General features: G+C 40.2%; 1 protein-coding gene across 1 annotated transcript in view; it reads right to left on the minus strand.

Annotated features, from left to right (window-relative positions):
- The window catches only part of babam2 (BRISC and BRCA1 A complex member 2), a 77,915-nt gene that overhangs the window by 23,391 nt on the left and 32,397 nt on the right, over positions 1-22,127 (minus strand). Inside the window, exon 7 of the mRNA XM_035167147.2 lies at positions 1,970-2,079. Within this exon, the coding sequence (XP_035023038.1) occupies positions 1,970-2,079 (110 nt within the window). The remainder of the gene's footprint in view (positions 1-1,969; positions 2,080-22,127) is intronic.

Below are 22,127 nucleotides of genomic sequence, written 5' to 3' on the forward strand. Positions count from 1 at the left end.
GCACATATCCACACCCTGAAGCATTCCGCAGTTTCTCTGCTGAGCGGTGTCCGTCAAAACATGGTGGTGTCCATCAGAACAGCACATAACACACTGACAATTAAAATGACCACAAATGTATGGCATTTGCAGAGCATGTGCAAATATAATTATTAAACTAAAGCTGAAATCTTGTATATTTGTGTTAGTTGCTTAATAGTAAAAACATAATAAAACATCCTGGAGGTTGTGCTACAAAAAGGTTAGCAGAACTGTGTCTCTCATGTTATTGCTTTCATGTGCTCTTACACATGCACAGCCCGGATAAAACGAGGATATTGCAGGACAAGCAGCAAGTAGGTGACCTTTTTTCTGTGGGGCACATGCTTAGGGTATTTTGTCATGCTTCCTGCATGGGAATATGGTCCTGTTGTGGTTCATTACAACCTATCGCAGTAGAGTAGTGCATGCATGTATCTACTTTAGCAACGGTGTAGGAGAGTGAGAGACAATTGCAAAGATGTATAAGGAGAGATGATGTGCAAACGTGGACTGCAAATGACAGACAATAGACGATACAAGGAAGAATCTGATTATTGTAAAAAAAAAAAAAATTGGGAGAGCTAGACAAAATAAAGGAGACAAGGAGGAGCATGGAAGATGAAGATGAAAAAAGAACATGGTGAGACAGGGGGACGAGAGAGAGAGAAAGAGTGGTGGTGGTGGTTGGGGGGAGCAGAGGTCTCTTAACCTGGTGCGACGGTGCGTGTGCTTGTAAATAAACATCAGCCTGAGATTATTCCGAGCACGAAAGCCCAGACTGTGGGGCCCTGAGGTCAGAGTGGGCCCATACCTGTCTCTCTCTCTCTCTCTCTCTCTCTCTCTCTCTCTCTCTCTCTCTCTCTCTCTCTCTCTCTCTCTCTCTCTCTCTCTCTCTCTCTCTCTCACTCTCTCTCTCTCACACACACACATCTACATCCACACCTACAAAAGACTGTGTCGAGAGCAAAGCCTATTCAAATACAAGTGCGTGCACACAAGCCCATGAAAACAGACATACATTTGTGTTATAAAAACCCACAAGCATGCATGCAACCAAACACACGCACAGAAAAACACACACACCCAAATGCAAACTGACAAATGCACACCAACACATACACACAAACACTAAATCTAGCCAGACAAAAAATGGATTTGATCAAAGAGAATACACACACTGGTGAAGTACCCACTCACACAGTGCCCACAGACTCACAGAAAACATTCCACCCAGGCCTGTATGCGCGCACACACACACGCACACGCACACACACACACACACACACACACACACACACACACACACTCTCTGTACTGTTAACACCCCAGATGTCTGCAGACATCCAGTCATCCCTGGCTCAGACGCTGTGTGTCATCCATCTCATTTTTTTTTTGTTCTTCCCTTATTGTTTTTGAGGAACTGACTGATAAATCCAGACACTGGGATATGGGATTATTCACAATGACATAATATGTCGCCAGATTCACAGCACACTCACGCTAATCCGTCAACTACATCTTGCACCCTCGAAATCAGAAGGAGTGCCGAGTGGGCCTACATCACCTTTGGCTGACCTTCCCTGCTCCTCCCTGTGAGTCTCAGGGTATTCAGGCTTTATTAGTGAGGAACCGCAACAAACTTTTTCTTCTCTTTATAGAATTTGCATGTGATGATACAACCCCCAAATGTAATTACAAGATTTGTACAAAGGAGAGTGGTAAGACTGACTTTCTCTGGTGACACAACGAGGAGATGCTGTGATGACCATGAAGTCAACCTTTTGTGAGACCGGTATGAAATAAAGTTTGTTTAGATCCAATTGGTTACTATATCATCAGCTTTCTGTTCATCAAGGAGCAAAATATGACTCCTTGTCCTGAACACAACATACATTTTACTGAATGAACTGATAAATGGAAAACACACTGATTTATGTGATGTACTCACTGTTCAATGCTGGGGGAAAGGTAGAGTTTAGGAAAAACTTGAGTGGCCTCAGCATCCTCAAAGCTCACTGAGAGAAGAGCCACATCCTCTCCAGGGTCCAGAGCTGTGTCCTGAGAAAGACAAAAGAAATGCTGAGTATTAAATTCAGCAAAAAACACACAAACATACGAACAAAATACCATTGGGATTTATGGATCATTTATGGTTACTCGTGCAAGTAACCACAAACTGCTAATATTCACCAGTTCTCTTCTGGAAAAAGAGGAGAGGAGTACTACTGGCTGCAATAACTACAATAACTATGTTGTCCACAAGACCATCCGGGTGCCAGGACCTGTCTTCTGTGATTTTCATTCTCAGCAATGACTGGCTTTTGTGACATATCATCACGCTTATCTTTTGCTAAGTTCAAATATTTTAGTTCGAACGGGTGAAGGGAATAATGCAAATTTTGCATCTTTGCATTGACTTTGTACATAATCTCATCGTGCAAATAATTTGCTCCGAGTTTGGTCTGAATGCACCAGTAGAGCAACATACATATCAAATAGGTGTCATTTCCTGAATTATAATTTAAGTAATCTAGAAATTGTAAGAGGCTAAACTGTAAGAGAGCCGCAAAGGTTGTCGATGCATTGCTGGATTCAGATTTGGTGGAAAATGAACTCTGGGCATGATGCACTTCTATGTGTTCACAACAAGTGTGCAAGTCCCAAAAATATTGAAAGAGATGAAGAGGAGAAGAGGAAAGACACCAGAAGAAACATCTGTTTTGTTTCATGCCACATTAGCTTCAACAGCTGCACCATGAGGCTGAGCTGATGACTGCGAGCACCAATCAAATCATGTGTGAGATGGATGCAGAGGCCACCCGGAGCTGCTCGCTACAAAGCCTGTCTGTCTCTCCAAGGTTCTAATTTCTCATTCTGTGATATTTTTCCTAGAGCATGGCCACTTCCGAGACACTGTCATTAGTGTGATTCCACATCAACAACCATTCCGGGCTCTCTCTGCCGACAGAAGCTCGGCGGCGTTAATCAAATGTCTTACAGATGGTTTGAACTCATCCATTTGTTATAATCGCTGCCCACCGTGGTGAGAGGAAATCTAACCACCATACATGATGGACAGAGGCACAGTGAAACCAGTTTGCAGCAACGCCGCCTCAAACATGTGATCAGGCCTATTAACTGATTACACACGCTTTGGTCTGTTAATCACGGAACCAAAGTGACCATTGGATTAAAAAAAACACGGCTGAGTGGGCGGAAAATGAAATTCCTTCACTGACCACGTCTTCTTCAAGTGAAGCTGAATTAATTTTCTCTGCATGTAATCTAATGATTTTGAACACAGTGTTTAATTAAAGATGACAAACTATAAATAAATAATAAATCAAAAAAAAAAAAGTGCATGAATGATAAAATTCAGGGGTAAGGGCAGCAGTTCTGTCTTTAGTATTTAACATAGAAAGCAAATATGAGGATCATTGTTAAGAAGTTCTTCAGTCTTAAATACATTAATAATCTAACATCAGCAGTAACAACAATGGCTGCTGCTCTGCTGACTGTCACGCAGTTTGCCTTGTCACTACAAATACATTAGGGGGTGAATACATAAGGAGTCGATGGGAGGCGGTGAAAAACAGCAGGCTGTGTGGCATTCAAAAGTGTTGCATGATGGAATCAGCTCACATCAATATAGTGTGCATTTGTAAACAAGAACTGCTCTGTGTCTCACAGCAGCGCCTGCAGCTTCTGCCGCTGACGATATGGGACGGACATGAACAGGCATGGCGATGTGGGGCAGGAGATGGCTTTTCTTTTTTGGTGAAAAGATTGCTTTGCTCCAGTTTGTAGCTGTCAAGTTCCGTTTCCGTCTTTAAAGGTGATTTAATGGATGCTTCCTTTGGACTGGGGCAGAGTAAACAAATGAATGAAAACCAACAGGAAGGTGAGAGGGCCAGGAGAGGAAGATGGGTCAGCTCCGTATGGGCTGCAAAAGAACATGCCGCAATTCGGTCAGACCAAGGGTGCTGTTGCAGGAACAGCCTTTTTTGCCGAATGATTCAGACTCATCTTGTCCTAAGAGACAGCAAAGAGCTGTCACAAGTCACGTTGCATCAGTGAAACAAACAAGCTCACAATAACTAAAGGCAGAACCTTTAACTTTTAGCTGTTGCCATCGTAAATTAAAAGTGCTGTGCAAGGAAGCTGAAGATGTGCAGATGAAAATAGATATTTTGGGTTTTCAAAAACACAAACTTAAAATTCAGTCTTTGAATAAACAGGGTAAAAACTTTTTTATAGTGAGTTTTGATAATGTTGCTTATTAGACAACAGTCTGAGAGATAAACACAGAGTGTGGAATCTTCACACAAATGGCTGCAATGCTGTTCGCCTGCGTCACCAACCTATTAACTGTGATCGACCTGTTAAGGTTGGATCTGAGAAGATCATGAGGCATTTCAGTTGAGAGTTTATTTGTGAACACATCTGAACTCTCTCACAAATGCTTTAAGTTGCTGCTAAATCAAAGTGACTGCTACTGCCCTTGTTGTACATTAAACAACAATTAAAAGTGTCAGAGTGTAACAATGTTGATGTAGATCTGTTTGGACAATACGTTTTTTCAGGCAACAGGATCTCATGATCTGATGTCATCAAGGTGAAAAACATGGTTTAGATTAAAATCTATTTAGACTAAATCTATTATTAGCTTGTTGCCCGAGAGATTCCATTTGTAAAATTTTTAAGTGTCACTATTGAAGATTTGAATTTCCCACTGATCTTGGGAAGCTGTGCTTTATTTCTTGCTGTGCCTAATTTTCTCCCAAGACAAAATATGAAAATATTTGAAACTGATGTGTATATTGTGTATTCAAATGTACTGCATTAAAGAAAAGGCCATGTGTTCGATGGCAATGATATATAACTGGATTTATTAAGCAGATAAATAAACTGGGTTTATAAGGTCAATTGTAACCTCAGCACTGCCCAGATGCTGTAACGGATAATGCAACTGTGTGACATATATCACTGATTTATAATGAATTAAAGATCGTTTGTTGCTGTCAAATATTCAGGTTTAGGAAACTTCCCAAAATAAAAGGCATTTTTGAGCAATTTTCACCCTTATGACCACTAAAGCTCTTTGGACTGTTGTTTCAAGTGCTAAAACCTACAATCCATAGAGGCACAATGGAAAATATAAGAGGAAATATAGATATATGTACTTTATTTATTTATACAAAACATAGGAGATACAAAATACAAACAATATAAAGGAATACAAAATATTAAATATGTTTTTTAAATCGTGTGACAAAGATGTCTGTGTGTTAATCATTTAAATTCCATGGTACAAAGTTTTCAAAGCTTCTTAAGTGGAACTTGAAAAGCAAAATTGAAAGTGTAGAAGGACAATACACATGATTTTCTTGATGGCTGGTTATGATTATGGAAAATACCGAAGAGTATTCAGTTGCAGTGTGGTTGTTATTTCCAGGCATTTCAAATCTTTTCTTCCTCCCAAACTTTGCAAATCTACACAGGAAGCTTGTGAAAATGTATCCTAAAGAGAACAAAAGTTGACCTTTTAACCTGCCTGCCTTGAAACCATTACTTAAATTGAAACAGAGGAGCTTTTTCCCAAACTAAATGCCCAAAATGGCCATTATTTGTTTCTGTGCACACATACACACATCCTTCAGCCCTTTTAACCAAATACCCTTGAGGGCAACTGCTGCTTGCTTATGTAAACAGTTAGTAGAGAATTAACATTTAAAAAAAAGCCTCTGCTCCACAGGCTATAGTTAGGAGCTTAATGAAGAGACTTCTTCATTGGTAAGTAATGAGCACGGAAATGGCCTGGGTCAGACCACTCCAAGTAAAGGAGGGCGTCCTGCAGGGGTGGTAGTTGGACGTTGAGGCAGTATTTACTACATGCCCAGAGAGAAAGTGACTCAACTGCTTAAGGACTGGATTCAAGAGGAGTGTGCATGCCTGCGTGTGTTCGGCCATCAAGGTTAGTGAGTGCCTCAGAGTCAATCCCTTTCACGTGGCCGCCACCCCACGTCTTCCATCCTCCTTTCTCTTTCAGACGTATGTGTGCGTGATCACACACATACACACAAACGCATAGACTCTATCCCTTGTGTCCGTTCTAGTGTCTCCTGATGCCCCGGCCTCTGGCATCTCCTCTGTGTTGCATGTGACAGGTTGGAGATGTGACAGCTGTCCTTATGCCAGACCAAGTCTGGCCAAAGTCACAACACACACAAACACACTCATCTGCAAACGCTATACAGGGGCTCGACTGCAGGGCTAGTACGGAGGAGGTAAGGGCACTTTGTCCGCCTTCTTCGCCCAACTTTAAATGTCATGCCCAACGTAATGGGGCGGCTTGACTGACAGCAGGGTTGTTGCGCAAGGACATGTCCAGCTTTGAGGCGAGCAGCGTTGAGTGCCCCTGTGCACATGCCGGACACAGCCCCTGAAAAACAACTGATTGGGAAGCATTGTGGCTTCCAAAAGAAAATGTTGAAAACTAGAAAATATCTCAGAAATACGGGAAGGATCATCTGAGCAACACTAGTGCCCAAGTGCAAGAGGATTCTGTCTTGAAAGGGTTTATTTACCTGGAGAGATCCTTCAGTAAAAATACCATACCAAAATACCAAAAATAGTTTTTTTGCAGCATCAACCAATTTCAGAGCCACTGGGCTCTTCTGCAGTTCCAAGTGAACATGTGGCATCAAACTAGCAGCAGCAGCTTAGAATGGCAGAGGTAGGCATGCCAATGTGCGCCATTTGGAGGTAACAAATGTAATGGTGTCCAAAAATGGTCTCACCCCTGGGTAATGCACTCTGAACATCACTGCATGTCATCTGGGCTGTAAGATGCCTTCCCTGTTACAAGCAGTGCACGTTGCTTATGTACACTCTTTGATGCTCTTTGTCAAAACCTGGATTTTATTGAATTCATTCAAATATTTTTGTCTTTGATTGAGGTTAGATAAGGATACGTTTGTTTATATGCACAATTGAGGACTGGATACCAAACTGAATATGGGCAGCAGACACCATCCAATACACTATCCTGACTGGGCAAATGAAGACCTTCAACTCATGAGGCTCACTTGTCTGCTGGCTGAGGGTCCGTTTACGACTACTATATATTCACTACAACTAGATTGAATAATGATGACTTAATTGTCCCTACATATTTATAAAGAAAAGCTTAATTCACCCATGTAAATAAAGGTGCAATAATTCAGGTTTCAGAGGAAGAATATTTTACTCTCTGGGGAAATACTATAATCATGTTATGGTTCATATGGTGTTTCAAGGTTAATTAGAGAAATCTGGGTAATTCAGCATGTATACTCTTTGTAACTATTCAGGTGTACATAGAAGGTCAATGTTTAAATAATGGATCCAAAGTGAATGATTGAAAACACTGAAAGAGCGTTGGCAGAGGAAGTGCTGGTAGTCTCCATTGAGACTCAGCAAAACAGATATACTTCGATGTAATCTTAAATAATGTTTTGAAAATCAACATATTAGAGCACAAAAATTTGTCTGTGTTCATTGTCAAGAGCTTTGAACTCAGCGGGAACAAAAGCAGTGACTACTACAGTGAATTAAATTATACTTTGAGTCATTCCCCAGAATATAGAATATGTCTGACATAAAAAGTTATCTGTTTGTGTCAGCCTTTCCATTGAGACTTTGACAGAGACTCACGCCATCTCACCCTAAGGACGAGAAGCATGGGGTCAAGGTGGCAGCTGCCAAAATGTCTCATTGCATGAAGTGAAATGTTCAGATTGAGAAAGAGAGTTGAGGATATTGCTCCTAATGAAGTGGTGGGGCTGCTGCTTGTGGGGAGGGGGTGAGTGGAGTCGTGGTGGGCTCCAGGGGCCATGATGATCCTGCTCCCTCCACCTCAAAATGCAGACCATGCAAGCAAGACCAGGTCAGCACAACCCAGTTGGCACGCATGTCCAAGAGGACCTAATGTCCTTATTTGAAATAGCTGCCCTCACTCATGTCCGCCCCACTCTCTGTCGAACTCTCCTCTAAATCAACCTCTCAGCTCGTGCTGTAACTCGGGCTGACGTAAGACAAGCATGGTGGATGATTAACCAGGCAACTTTGTGCCACCACATACTTGTGCCCTGTGCCAGGAGTTGATTCTGTCAAGAGGACAATTGGAGAGAGATTATGCAGCACTCACGCTCCACCTGGAACCATGTTGGTAGAACGAGATCCAAACACATATAAACACAGACCTGTTGCCACAGTCCAAAGGCTTTGTGCACTGGGTGTGTTTGCAAACTGAATAAGAACACGCTTATCCCTGCGCCTCTCTCTGTTGAGCACACAGAGTTTCAAGAATGATGGGTGTGGAGAAAAAATTATAATCTATCAAATTGCCCTGAGTTGATGGGTTAGTTACAGCAAACTGTAACTGCTGTGTGTAATGAAAAACAAGTTATAAAAATAAACTGAGCTCAGCAGATTAAGTCTCTGGACTAAGGGGTGTTGAGAGGGGTGCCACTGTCAGTTGATTGCTATATACCCAGAACTAGAACAGCTCTCAGAAGAGTGCATACCTCCACCAAAGCCCAACAATCCCCTTTAATTCAATTAAGCTGACATTAATGGTACACATTAGTAATATATATCAGTCCACTAAATATGCCATCAACATCCAAATATATATCAGGACATGGTCACATACACAAAAACAAGGCAAATGTAGTGGGTCAAAGTTCACCGATGTTGAACTCCACGTGAGGCCAGGCTGCGATTAGCTTTGCCACAGGTCAACCCCAAAAAGTTATGTGTTCTTCCCTGAGCCATTACGCAACCTTTCACCAAGTTTCTCAAGTAGTGTTTGAGGAATGCTCCTGACTAATAGAAAAAAAAAATAACCTGAGAAAAACATAACCCCCTTGGTGGAGGTAAAAATGTTGACTTATTCCCTCTTCAGTTCATGCAAGTAGGGTAAAAAATATGGTTAAAAAATATTTTTTACCATATTAAAAAATGTGAGTATTTACTTTTCAATTTTAACATGGTGAAAATAATTCACCATTCAATAAACATAATTGTAGAAGGGGTCAAATGGTAGCTTCAAAATAAAAAAACATCAACTTTAATGTTCCACTACTGAGGGCACTTTCAGTTATGTGGGCAGGTTTTTTTCAGTTCTGGTGGTGACTTCTCAGAAATCACTATATCACTCTATCAATAATAGAAGCTGTAACAACTGCAAAACAAGTCACAAGTGCACTGGGTTGCCAAAGGATTAACCACCGGTGTCTCCACCCCAAACACTCACCCGCTTAGGATGCTTTGCTTGGAAACGAAAGTGAATGAGACACCTATTGCCATGGATGAAATATGACAAGCTGGGCCAGAGCACAGTCAATACAAATCACACCAGTCACAAGTGGGAAGATCCAAAATATTATGCAGAGGTCATAATAACAATTATTCTGTACGTTTGGAGGGAACCAAACACGGCCCTGACGTCTCTCCTCGTATATTCTCCTTTCTTAGGAGCTTGGCAAAGAAGCAGAATCTTTACGTTCTTTGTGACAATAACTGGCAGATGACCAATAGATGGGCCTCTGACACGCTTGATCCTGTTTTGAGCCAACACGCGAGTCATATGTGTGAATGTGGCCAAGTGTGAGTGATAGTGTGTCATCGATAGCATGTCACTGCAATGATCTGGCTTTCAGTGTCCTCTCTGTGTGAATCTTAAGTGTGTGATGCTACGGCTTGAAGCCACAAGGGTGACTCAAGCATGTTTGGGTATGGATAACTGCATGTCTGCGTGTTTCAAGAAATGAATGAATGCATGTAGTATGTTCATACTGATGACACAGTGCACAGTGATCTACAAGTCAAATGCCATTGGATGCTTTGACTGGTGACAGTATGTGCAACATTCCTAAATCTCAAAAGGAGATGTTTTATTGCACTGAATCCAGAAAAAACAGAATCTTTTTTCTCTCTCATCTCATCACCCAATGCAAACTGAGTGCAAAAGCTGAAAGGCAAGACTTAACGCACTGGTTATTGTGGCATTTGCTGGGGGTGATAATTGTAATTGCGTTAACATTGCTTCACTGATGGTGGTGCAGTTTACTCCCACTGCAGTGTTAATGACACTATTCCCGTTATTTGGACCACTGTTGCCCCTTACAACTTTTTGGGGACAAATTATGTATTTATTAGACAAATCATCAAATCAGGTTGTTTCTGGAGTAGTTAGCAAATGTATTTATTGCAGGGCTTCTATATTTGACACAATGTATATTTCAACAATTCAACAAGATTGAAAATGTAGATTAGTATTGCCTGCTGACAAGAGTGGTCTCTCCTCATCTTTACTGCTCGTGTTAATATACTGTGTCATCTTAAACTTGAAAATATCCCACATATCGTCATTGTCGTTCCCCCTAGAAGGCATAGTATGTGGCATAGTATCTTATAGTATTGCAGACATACATTTAGTTACAATAATGAATGGATGCTTGATTTGTACCACATCAATTTAGGAGGAGAAATACATTTTCTTTTCAGATTCTGATGCTTAGTTATGATACCTTCATATGTGCTTTTGTATGTTGCTTTGCAGAAATAGAGGAAAAAGGTGAGGGTGGACTTGGGCACATTCCTCTTCACAGTGGGAATTTGAAGTCATTGGTAAGCCAAGGGTAAAGCAAAGGCCAAGACTAACAAATGAGTACAGACGTGCAACATATAGGGACGCAATTTCACCCTGAGGCCACCTATGTGTTAATAAAAAGCCTACAGGAGGCAGAATAAGGCATGCAGAAGGACAAGGAATTGAGAGATAAATGAAAGCTGAAAAACATCGAGGTTGAAGTGAGAGAAAAAAAACAAAGGATTAGGAAGAAGGACATTTGGATGTGTTACAGAAAAACAACATATAACTTGATATAGAGCGAGGGCGGAAAGTAGGCCAGATGGAAGTAATTCCATGGAGGCGTGGAGAAGTGTGGGGGGACGGAGGAAGGGGGAAGAGGTGGTGGTGGGGTTTCTCTTGAGACTCTAATGCTGGAAACCTCTGATGCTCAGCTGGGGGTACAAGCAGGTGGGTGGGAAATCTTCGTTTGGAGATTCAGTGTGGGTGGTTATGACGGGGTGGGGGTTTGTATGATTGTGGATCGCATGTTCGCCTAAGGAGACAGGAGGCGGGCATGACCTTTGGTAACACGGAGTCATATTAGGGTCACTGGATCTGAACTCCTTGCTCTCTAACCACACCTCCCCTGGCTCCTCTCTTTAACACCCTTTCCTAACAGAGAATGCTGAGGTGTTGTCCTTCACCTCCGTAGGTAATATTTTTGCCATTTACTTCCTCACTTCAAAAGGAGGTGACGGAAACTTATATGTTAGATGTCTTTTGAAAGGCACGGTACATTGCATCAGTTCCTAATATAGGAGATGAGCGCTTTATCTATTTATGTATATACACATGGGGATGTAAGGAACATCCATAACATGTGGTGGGCTTTTTCAACAGGCAGATATGAAAGTGATTGTACATAAAAAAAACGTCTGAATTAAAGGGTAAGGAATGCTGTACATTTTCTGCTTACATGCATGAGACACGGAGAAAACAAATATGACATTTTTTTTACTGAAAGCTTAACAGTAGAAGATTAATAAACATAATCAATTAAAAGTAAAAGGCCAGAAGCATCATCATTATCAAGATGAGACGTACTGAGTAAATATGTTCCATAATTGCATGTCATGAGGCAAGAGATGACTAAGTTACAGTGTGGAATATGTTGTTTATCCTGTGCAAACAATTATCAATTCACCAGCGTCAGAGGCATTCTGTGAAATTAGTCACCACATATGCTCCCACACCTCGGTATCATATGATTGGACCAAGACTTAATAGGCCAAATGTGTGTCATCATCAATAGGATGTGAGGGCGCTGAGGTTTTTCTGATGTATTCTTACCTCTGATGAGGACTACTAGCTTAGTAAGGGAGTGCTACAAAGAAAAATTTAAATGGGAAAGAGGAAAAAAGTAGAGAACATACGAGCTGAAAGCAATGTCAAAGATATAATACAACTCAATTCAGTTTAAAAAAAACATAATTGAAATAAAAGGTCAAGCAGCTCACATTTTCTCTTGTTGCTAACCACCTCATCATGTGGCAAGGCGGTGGTGCCACTAGTCATGTGTCACAACATGGAATGATGGAGAATGCCTGACTCCTCCAGCTCGAGGCACGACCTTTCCAACAGCCTGTCTGTCAAGGCAGCACCAGGGTTGGGTCAGTGGGTGGAAGTGCACTGATGGAGGTGAGGGCGTGAAACAAATAAAGCAACTGTCACCTGTATCCTAACAAAACCAAGCCCTCTGACCTTGCCACATTTACTCTATATTACTTTATCATCTGGATCTCTTGCCTACAGAAGCAGATTGCAAGGTCAAAGGTCATCTGTGATAAAGTTGGACTTTCAAAAGAGGAAGCTTTGACATGATGGCCATTCTGACCTCTATAGAAATAGAGGCATATGACCAATAAACAATACTTGAATATGTCTCTTTTCCAACCATGTGTCTGTTTAATAATAAACACATTGCTATGTATATTTATTTGCAAGCAGTATTTTACTTCCCAAAAAATATACTGTATATATATTTGAGAAAATATATATTATATATCAATAGGCTCCTTGACCTTACAGCGAGCATAAACAACACCATGGCCTTGGCAACACCTTGGTACACCAAAATGGAATGCAGCCATTTCTGCATCAGGGAGTATTGAAAAGCTTTTGTTTCTGTACCTACAATCTGAATAATAAATAAGCAGCAGAGTAGGAGGTATATATGTAGGCAGTTAGTGCAGTGATAAATGGCAGTAATAAAGTTGCATGTAATAATATTCTAATATTCTACTTGTGGATTGCTACTGTTAGCCTGCTAGAAAAGCTAGCTACGGCAGCTTATGCTAGTGACCCTGCCACATTATTTCATGTCGTGCCCGATTTTCCTGCTGAAGCTTCCTGCCCTGACCTGACCTGACAAGTGCAACAAAACAGGAGAATGAGGAAGATGTGCATCAAGCACAGCAGCATATGCCCACACAGTCTTCACACTCCTTGGTGATGTTAGTGATGTGCTGCTATGTATGTTTATTAGTCTTCTGTCCTTTTTGTTTTGTGTTTTCGTGTTATACGTTTGTATTATTCTGACTTGACTGAATACAGCAATGGCAACAATTGCTTAACACTGTTCATGGTTTTCAACAAATAAAAAAAAAAACTCTTGGTTGGTTTGTCTTTCTATATTACCAGTGCCACCGTTCTCAGAGACTGAAGACAAGTTGAGCCAGCACAGGGGCGCTACTCGAGTTTAACAGAGGAGGGTTATGTCATAAGTTCAAATATTTGCATTTAGCTCCCTGGGTTTTTCAGGGAGTAGGCATCACTTACCACAAATTGATATTTACAAGATCAGGGATGAAATACTTTCTGGTTTCCACAGGCTTTCTATTTATAGTGGATCCAGCAGCCTACATGCCCTGTCATACCTATTCCAGGCAATATAGTGCAGTCATAGTGTGCTATAATATATAATGACCTCATTAGTTTTGTGAGTAATTAGTACAGTGTGGCTTACTGCATGCTATTACAGAATCGCAACAGATGAGCAGGGCTGAAACAGCTCATTATTCAGACCTCTATTTGAAACTAGGCACAATCCATTTTTCAGTACAACCAGGAAATTTCCAGCAAAGAGGAATTTCTAGAGAACTAAATCTTCTCTCATAATATTTTCTTGGGCCCACTCCCAGGGTCCTCCCTACACACCAAACTCTCAGCAGTGCTCAAACTACAGACGACTGTGTTAAATTACAGTAACTGGACCCAGTGAAATGCAAGGCTCATATTATATAAATGTTTTGAAACAACTAAGGGCTTCTTGCCCTTTCTTTGAATATAATAACCTACTGCTTTGGTTATATTTGGTCAACATGGATCACAAATTAACAAAATTATGTCATTCTTCATGGAGCACTGTGCTTCCTGCAAGGCACCTTCTAGCTTTTTCATGACCTACTCACTCAGGAGCATCTGCCCAGATTAATTGGCTAATTCTAAGGTCAGTTAATTTTAATTGTAAGCAAAAATGTTCTTTATATGACATGATGCATAACAGCAGTTACTTATTTTCTACCAGAGAGCTACTGTGGAAAAGGCTGGGCCAAGACGAGGAAAACACAATCTGAGGGCATTGAATTTCACGTAATGATGACAGTTTTGCATGCAGTTTGGAAAATCACTCTCTTGCACATCATTAATGTCAGTTAGAGAATGGATGAGTTTTTGGGTGTTGCCATTAGGTGGGGGCTCTGGTAACTCTATAAAGGAGTAATAAATACATGTTGAGAGTTTTAAACTCCGCAGAAAAAAATGTTGATAAACACCAAGCCAATAATCTGTATTCTTTACACGGCAAGGGCGTGTCTGCTGAAAGCTCTGAAATCATGGCCAGGTGGCAGTGCCATCGCTAATTTCACACCAACCTGGGGAGGAGTTCCTCAGTTCATATTTGCCACTCAACAAAAACATGAAATCATAAGCACACAAGGCAACTTACACTCATTGGTGGCATGACTGCTAATAATTACACCCCATTTTAGTTGTCTGTTGTTCACACTGGCAGTGTGTCCGCTACTAGAGGCGGAGCTGCTGGCACTGGAACTGCATTTCCTTGAATACAAGTCAGATTATGTACTAAACTAAATGTCAGGACACTACAGCATGAAGACTTACATCTTCCGGTCTTCCGATAACAATCAAAGCCCTGTTAGAACAAATTAATAGATTCAGGAAGTAAATACAACAGAGTGCTTTGGGAAGTGTTGGAAATACGTTTGTGACATAGACAGATAAACATTGTGTTTCACAGCAGAATAAACAGAGAAAATTCTCTGCAGAACATATTGTTGCTAAATATTGTGCCCTGAACAGATGCTGTAAATATGAATTGATATTAAAGTGAATATTGTGCATTGAATAGATAAAGTTGCATAACTGCCTTTCTTTGTGAATATTGATGCTTGTACATTGAGCCTTTAAAAGAAATTGCAAAAATAATAAATATGACCCTCCTGAGTGGGTTTACATTGTGAATTAAAAAGTGATCATGGGCCTGAAAAGGTTGGTGACCACTGGTTTAGAGGTTTTTTTTCAGCAATTCTTTTTGAATATGTACAATGCATTTAGAAAAAAAAATATTTTACTCAGACTTTAATATTTGCAGGGGTATGAAAGCCACAAATTTGATAATTGTAAACCTATATTCCAAACTGAAATAAACTATTCATACTATCACCCAAAATATCTTATTTCACTAACTAATGTACTTACTTATTTGGTCATGTTTTCCTGCTGTTGCGGAAGCAGTATATTTGCAGCTGCAATCTGAATAAAATGTTTTTTCACCACAACAGGTGCTTTTTTTTCTGGGAGGCCTCAGAGATCAGTCACATGCACTAATGATTAAAAACATTAAACTGTCTGCATTACCCCTGAACATTCATTGCTTACACGCCAGCGCACAGGTGCCCTTTGATTTTCAGAGCTATAGCCACAGTTTGTCTGTCCTCTGTTCGTGACAGTCTGACACACGAGTGAGATGAAAGCATGTTACTATTAACAAGAGCAGCTTCATCCAGCTTCATCAAGGCTCCGTCCAACTTTTTCTCAGAAGGCTGAGAGCTGTGGGGACCCAGATGTTAAACCACCTGGCGGTACTCACAGCTGTGTTCTCAAGTCGATAGAGAATGAGGGCAAAACTAATCAGATACAAAGTTCTGGACCTACAACTAGAAGGCTCAATTACAGACTACAGTCAATGAAACACAGGTACATGAAGTCCCAGCGTCCTCCTTTCGGATCACATTTTAACAGTGGGTAATTCAAGGTGAACTTGCTAATGCCATGCTTATTTTTATAAAATGAAATAAATGTCAAAGGTTTCTTGTACTTATTAATGATCATCATAATTGATTCTTTAATATCAGCAAAGTTGGTCTCGGCAGTGGTCTCTTCAATATAAGACCTGATCTTGAAGTACTGGTGGTTTATCAGAAATACAAAGACAAGAGAAACTAGTTTATCTGCTCGGTTTAAAGGTTTAAATATTGTCTGGCAACAATTTTCAGTTTGCATTACTACTTACTCTGATGCAGCTGTGAGACAGTGAACAGTTAACTGTGAGGCTATATCAGTGAGATAAAATTAGAAACAATAACCCTGAATTAAATGCTGCATTGTTTCCTGTGGAGACAATGTGCCTATGAAGGCAGTTGGAATCCCATGGAGAAATGGCATCCTCCACAATTAACAATAACAGCTACTCTATGGAGAGATAATTAAAGATAAACATACTGAATGGTGTATAAGTGAAGACCACAAAGTATCAAAAATAAGGTTTTAGTTAAATTAAAGTTAAAACTTAAATCAAAGAATTCAAGTAGATACAAAGTATCTATTAAAATCACATGAATATTACAGCCAACAATAGTAATAATGAAGATTTGATAGTTGTCTCGCTTGAAGATATTTCATTAACCTAAGTCAGAGAGACCCCTGGTATCTTTACCCTGAAATAAACCCAAGCACTGATGTAACGCTTATATATAATAGCCAACAACCCACCAACCCACTGTATCCTTCTCTTTTGCAACTACATCCAGCATCTTGCAACAGAGGAGTTTCAGTTTGCTGCATCAGCAAAGAGTTTCCTACATTTTCTATCACATTGGAGTAAAAGCCACCAAGGAGCAAATATTACCCATATTTGGTATCATTTACTCAAGAACATTTCTATACAAACAATATTTCTGTAGTGAAAGGTGTATATCATGTACATATTCCATATTTTGTATGTATTAATATATTTTTACTCTATTACCTTTTTACATTTTTATTCTCTTGTCTACCTCATTCTCTGCTGCTGTAACAAATGCATTTTCCTGGTGTGTGGATCAATAAAGTTTTCTCTTATGTTATCCTGTCTTTAACATTACTGCTAATTAGAAACAAGCTATTTGGAATAGTGATTATCTAATGAAATAATCAGTAATATCAATTTTGTTGTAATTACATCATGTATGCAAATAAAAGAAATGTAATGAGAATGAAAATTTATATTTCAACACTTTGCTTTTCTGCTTTAGAGCCGTTACAGCTGACATTTAAATTCATCTTCCTGAGCATACCAAGCCATAATACTTCCACCATTTAAAAAGCCACATAATTGTTTATCTGCGTGGAAGCATTGGCTGGCCTTTTCAGATTTCAGTCATTCACTGCATTAGTGAAGCCCAAACTGGCAATTACTTGACAATGTCTTTTGGGCAACTTGGTTTCCTACTAAATGCCATGTCTCAGTGCTATACAGATACACATCACTCAGCAACAGAACTTTCACAAAGCACCGTGAAAACAAAATGAATGCATCTTATAATGCATTGGTTTACCCTGTATTCATTCCAAACATAGCTGAAGATTGCCTATGTGTTGTAATCTGTACTGTCATGACAAATCCTATGACAGCGCTGGCAGCATACTGTCCCTGGAGAAAGGCATCTTGGCTGCACACCCCATCAAAATATTTCGCAAGGAAGAGGAAACTAACGCCTGTTTAAATCCTCTAAAGATATACTGGTGGCTTGTACTGTGTCAGATTCATCTAAAAGGGGATTCATGTGTCAATAATCGAGGTCATGGTTTTCCCAAGAAGTGTTGAACTGAGGGCAGCTGGACTTGGTTGTAAATACTTGAAGGGGAGTCCTTCCAAGTATTTACAATTTTATTTTACCCCTGTGGGGATGTTGTCAAGGCCGTCCATCCCTCCAGAGGGAAAGGTCTACGACACCACACATCCTCCACCTACACTGTGGTCCTTTCATTCTTTCCCAGGAGATTTAACCAACCATTTACCCGTGGCCTCGTGTGACTTCAGCATCTCAAACGATTGTTGGAGCAGTAATAATACAAGTGACACCCCCACAGCTCATTCAGAACTGAAGAAGACCCTTAGAGGAGAGGTTGAATGTCTTTACCATAGACTGCTCCAAACTGATAAGATGACGCTGATCAATATGCTTTAAAGCGGCAGTTCATACACCAATGGGTGACGTCACGCTAGGTTGCCACTTGGTCTTTACGTATCTACAACCATTTAGTTAACAGAATTTAAATACAGACATGATTTCAACATGCCAAACAGGGACTAACATTTGCTACAGCTTTATGACATTTCAGGGACGACCACATTTTCATTATAGCCGCTTTCAGACATTTGCCTGAAATTTTCCAGACGGCGGACAATTCCTGCAGATCATTTGAGGAACTTTTCCTGCCAGCTCCAGTGAGCCCATGTGAGAATATAGCAGAAACTTTTCTGAAAAATTAGTTTCTAACTTCTAACACACGACAGACTCAATGCTGGAAGATTACAAATATCTCAGGATGAAAAAAAGGTTCCATACAAATAAAAGAGCCTGACAAAGATGTCAACTTGAAAAAACAATGAGATTCGAGAGTATTTCACCATAAGGGACGAGAGCCGTTTCAATGTGCTGTGAACAAAAACACTGTGTTCCTTTCTGGAGCAGAATTTATACGTCATGTTCCGCATCTGGCATCCTTAACCCAGACGCTAACCCTCACCTGAATGTTTAAAAAAAAAGTCCTGTTGTGAAAATGACGTGTACAATTTTTCTTCATATATGAAAGGCAAACTCTGGCTTAAGTTTTCCCCTAAAGTCCTTTGACTTTGCCAAACTCCAGAAATTGTCTGGACCCAAATTTCAGGAGTCTTTCCAGAGTTCATGTCTGAAAACAGCATGTACAAGAGTACACACACAGCATGAAAAGCATCACTTTTTTGTATAACACAAGGAGCTACAGAAAACAGGAGATGGAAAAAAAAAAAGAGAAGAGACAGAAGAAGCAGAACTGAGGCAAGGAGCAGCACACCACTCTGGGCATTATGGGAGTAACCTGCAATTATTTTATAGCTCTTAAGATTCCTGAGCTCTTAGTCAGTGTTTACCGTGCAAGGGCACGGCAAGGCCACAAATTACAACCACTTGCTTTGGCACCAAATGCTCAATAGTCACGCACAGGCCCAAGCTTTCTCTCAAAATAGCAGGCAGGTCAAGAATAGAAAGACAAAAAGCTAATAAATGGAAGGCACCCATTAGATGATGATCTTTTTTGTTTTTCATGTTGTCATAGGATCATCAGAATTGGTAACACAGCAGTCGTTCTGGGCTGAATCATCCAGAAACAGCTAATTCTATTCAGTCCCCTCCACTGACAACAGCTCTTTTGACCTGATGTGCAGCCATGTGGTAAAAACCACAACCAGCAGGTCAAACCAACAGATAAGTGAGACTGTCGAAGAGCACAGCAGACACAAGTCTTAAGAATCCTCTGTCCTGGTCATGACACAGCAAATGACACAACAGACATTATTGACAGCACAGCCAGCTGTAATGGTCGACTGAGGGCCATTTTAATTATAGCCTCAATGAATCCTAAATGTTGGGTGCTGTAGTCACACTTGATGACGTTAAAGACACAGTCTCCTTTGTCACAACCACATGTTCACGTGGAAAGAATATACGTGCATGGTTGCGTTAGAATGCCTATATGTGTGTTAATGTGTGTGTGTGTGTGTGTGTGTGTGTGTGTGTGTGTGTGTGTGTGTGTGTGTGTGTGTGTGTGTGTGTGTGTGTGTGTGTGTGTGTGTAGTGGCTAAAGAGTTGTATTCCAAGTCTGTGCAGAGAATTGTGAAAGACTCAGCATGTGACGCAGCAGGCTATCTTCAGCCACGACTTCTCCAAATGCTCAACTGCCATGCGGAGGGGGACGTAAGCTGGCCAGAAAACCGCAACAACGAAGGCCTCAGGAGCGGTTGAGAAAGGAGGGACAATTATGTGGCAACCGGAAAGGTAAGGTAACCACAGCTGCTGCTGGCTGATGAGGTTTGTTGAGTTATCTTTTTGAAAGCGGTGGTGGTCACCATGTCCTCACAAAAAGGGGACAAGAACATTTGGACAAACACATAAATAAGCATGAGTGCTAGGCCCGGAAAACCCAAAAGGTGCTCTGTTGCCAGTGGTGATTCAGTGTAGGCCGGCACATAAGGGGCTTTGTGTCACTCTCCAGCTCTCTTAATCTAGGTTTTGCGTGGAGGACTTAGGTTATAAAGTGTTTTTCTTAAAGAGGTAGCCTGGTGCATAGATTGATAAGACTCTGAGAATCATGGCACTTGCAAAATGCTACTATAAAGGATTTTAACTTTATTTACCATTTACCATGGTTTAACCCTAGAACACTAACGTCGGGTGATTTTTACCCGAGCGAGTGTGGTCACAGGATTTTCATTGTGTTGCTGCTGTCTGAGTGTCGTGGGTCCTTGGGTAGCTTCAGTCTGCTCACTGACGTCATAGAAGGTAGGCTAGTTTCCCTGCTCCCATCCCTGGTTTTTTCAATAGGCACGTGTTCGGGTGATTTTCACCCGACGTTAGTGTTTGTGTATTAAATCAGGCGATCTTATTACCTTTCAAGGGTAACAACGTTCAGGCCCGCCATATTTATTGCCCCATATCATGCACAGCTATCATCCTGTCACAGGCTTGGTGACTCTGGCATGCCAACAAGTGAGTAAATCATAGCTAAGGTTTGTTTACGTTGGAAATCGTTAGCTACGCAGATTTCTTCTTTGATACTAGAGCTAAGTTATCTAGCTTGGAATTTGCATGTAATCCTTATTTAGTGTAATGGTTATGAATAAATATCACTTAGTGGTAATTTCCAAGGGAATTCATTTGTTAAAATCTTTTTTATAGTCAGCTCGTCATTTTTCCCCTCTCGAAAAAAGCCATTTTTTGTTTATCTCTCCCAAAGTTGTCAGTGATGCAGGGAGACTGTGCCTTCAATGGACAAGGCTCACATGTCCCAGGAACTTGTGGACCGAAGAACAAGTTCCCAGCTCCATTATTATTTTTTTTAGGAATCTCTTCATTAACGATTCCCTAATTTTTCACTAATTTTAGATCCTTTTTATTGGGTCCCCCCCATGATACCATTTTTTCGTTTTATGAGACGTTGTATAGGGGGAAATAAAAGAAGAGTACTTCAATTTGCCATGTATTGTTGTACTTTAAAATTATTTTGATGAGAAGTATTTTTTATCGGGTATATTATATCGGGTAAAATATACCCGACGTTAGTGATGGTGTTACTAATTTTACGTTAGTGTTCTAGGGTTAATAGGAGGAGGACATTTTCTGTCATGTTCAAGTTCTGGTATTTCTGCATCAGAATTTTACTTGACAGCTTTAAATGAGTTACAGAAACTCCAAGGTTAATGTAAAAGTTAGAATGATTAGTGGAAATCCTCAACTGTCATTTGATGAGTATTGTGGAAGACAACACGATACATACCAGGGGGATTTTCTGGCTATGTAGAGATTTGATTGACAGCTATGATATTTGTTTTGAATGAATAAACTTGCTCTGTGTATATGCTGAGGCAAATATATGGAATAAACAAATATAATTTGAAAATATCTATGACTTCATTCTGTGCACTGATGAAGTGAACTGGACCCTGCTCACAAACAGGTTCCTTATACAATGGACTAATTAATCTATTGGTTGATTTACCTAAAATTATTCTGCAACGATTGTGTTAAACAATTCTTTAACTAAATTATTCAAAGCAAAATGCTGAATATTGTTTGATTTTAACACCTCAAATGTGAAGATTTGCTGCTTTTCTCTTTCATTGAAACCTGATTATTAGTTACCAAAAAATAAATTAGACCGTCACACTAAACTGGACATGTTAAAGTTTCTGGCAATTCTTTCAATTACACAATTGATTGAAAATGAATGAAAATTTCCCACCACGTGTGGATTAGAGACTAAATATCACTAGAGTAACATAAATAAAAACAAAACTGATATTACTTTTCTCAATGTGAGCGATGCTTAACAGCCCTCATTTTGTAATCGTTCTTTTTGGGAAAATTGCAATTTCAAGTCTTAATTC

Source organism: Hippoglossus stenolepis, chromosome 10 (genome assembly GCF_022539355.2).
Source record: "Hippoglossus stenolepis isolate QCI-W04-F060 chromosome 10, HSTE1.2, whole genome shotgun sequence".
Taxonomy (NCBI): Eukaryota; Metazoa; Chordata; class Actinopteri; order Pleuronectiformes; family Pleuronectidae; genus Hippoglossus; species Hippoglossus stenolepis.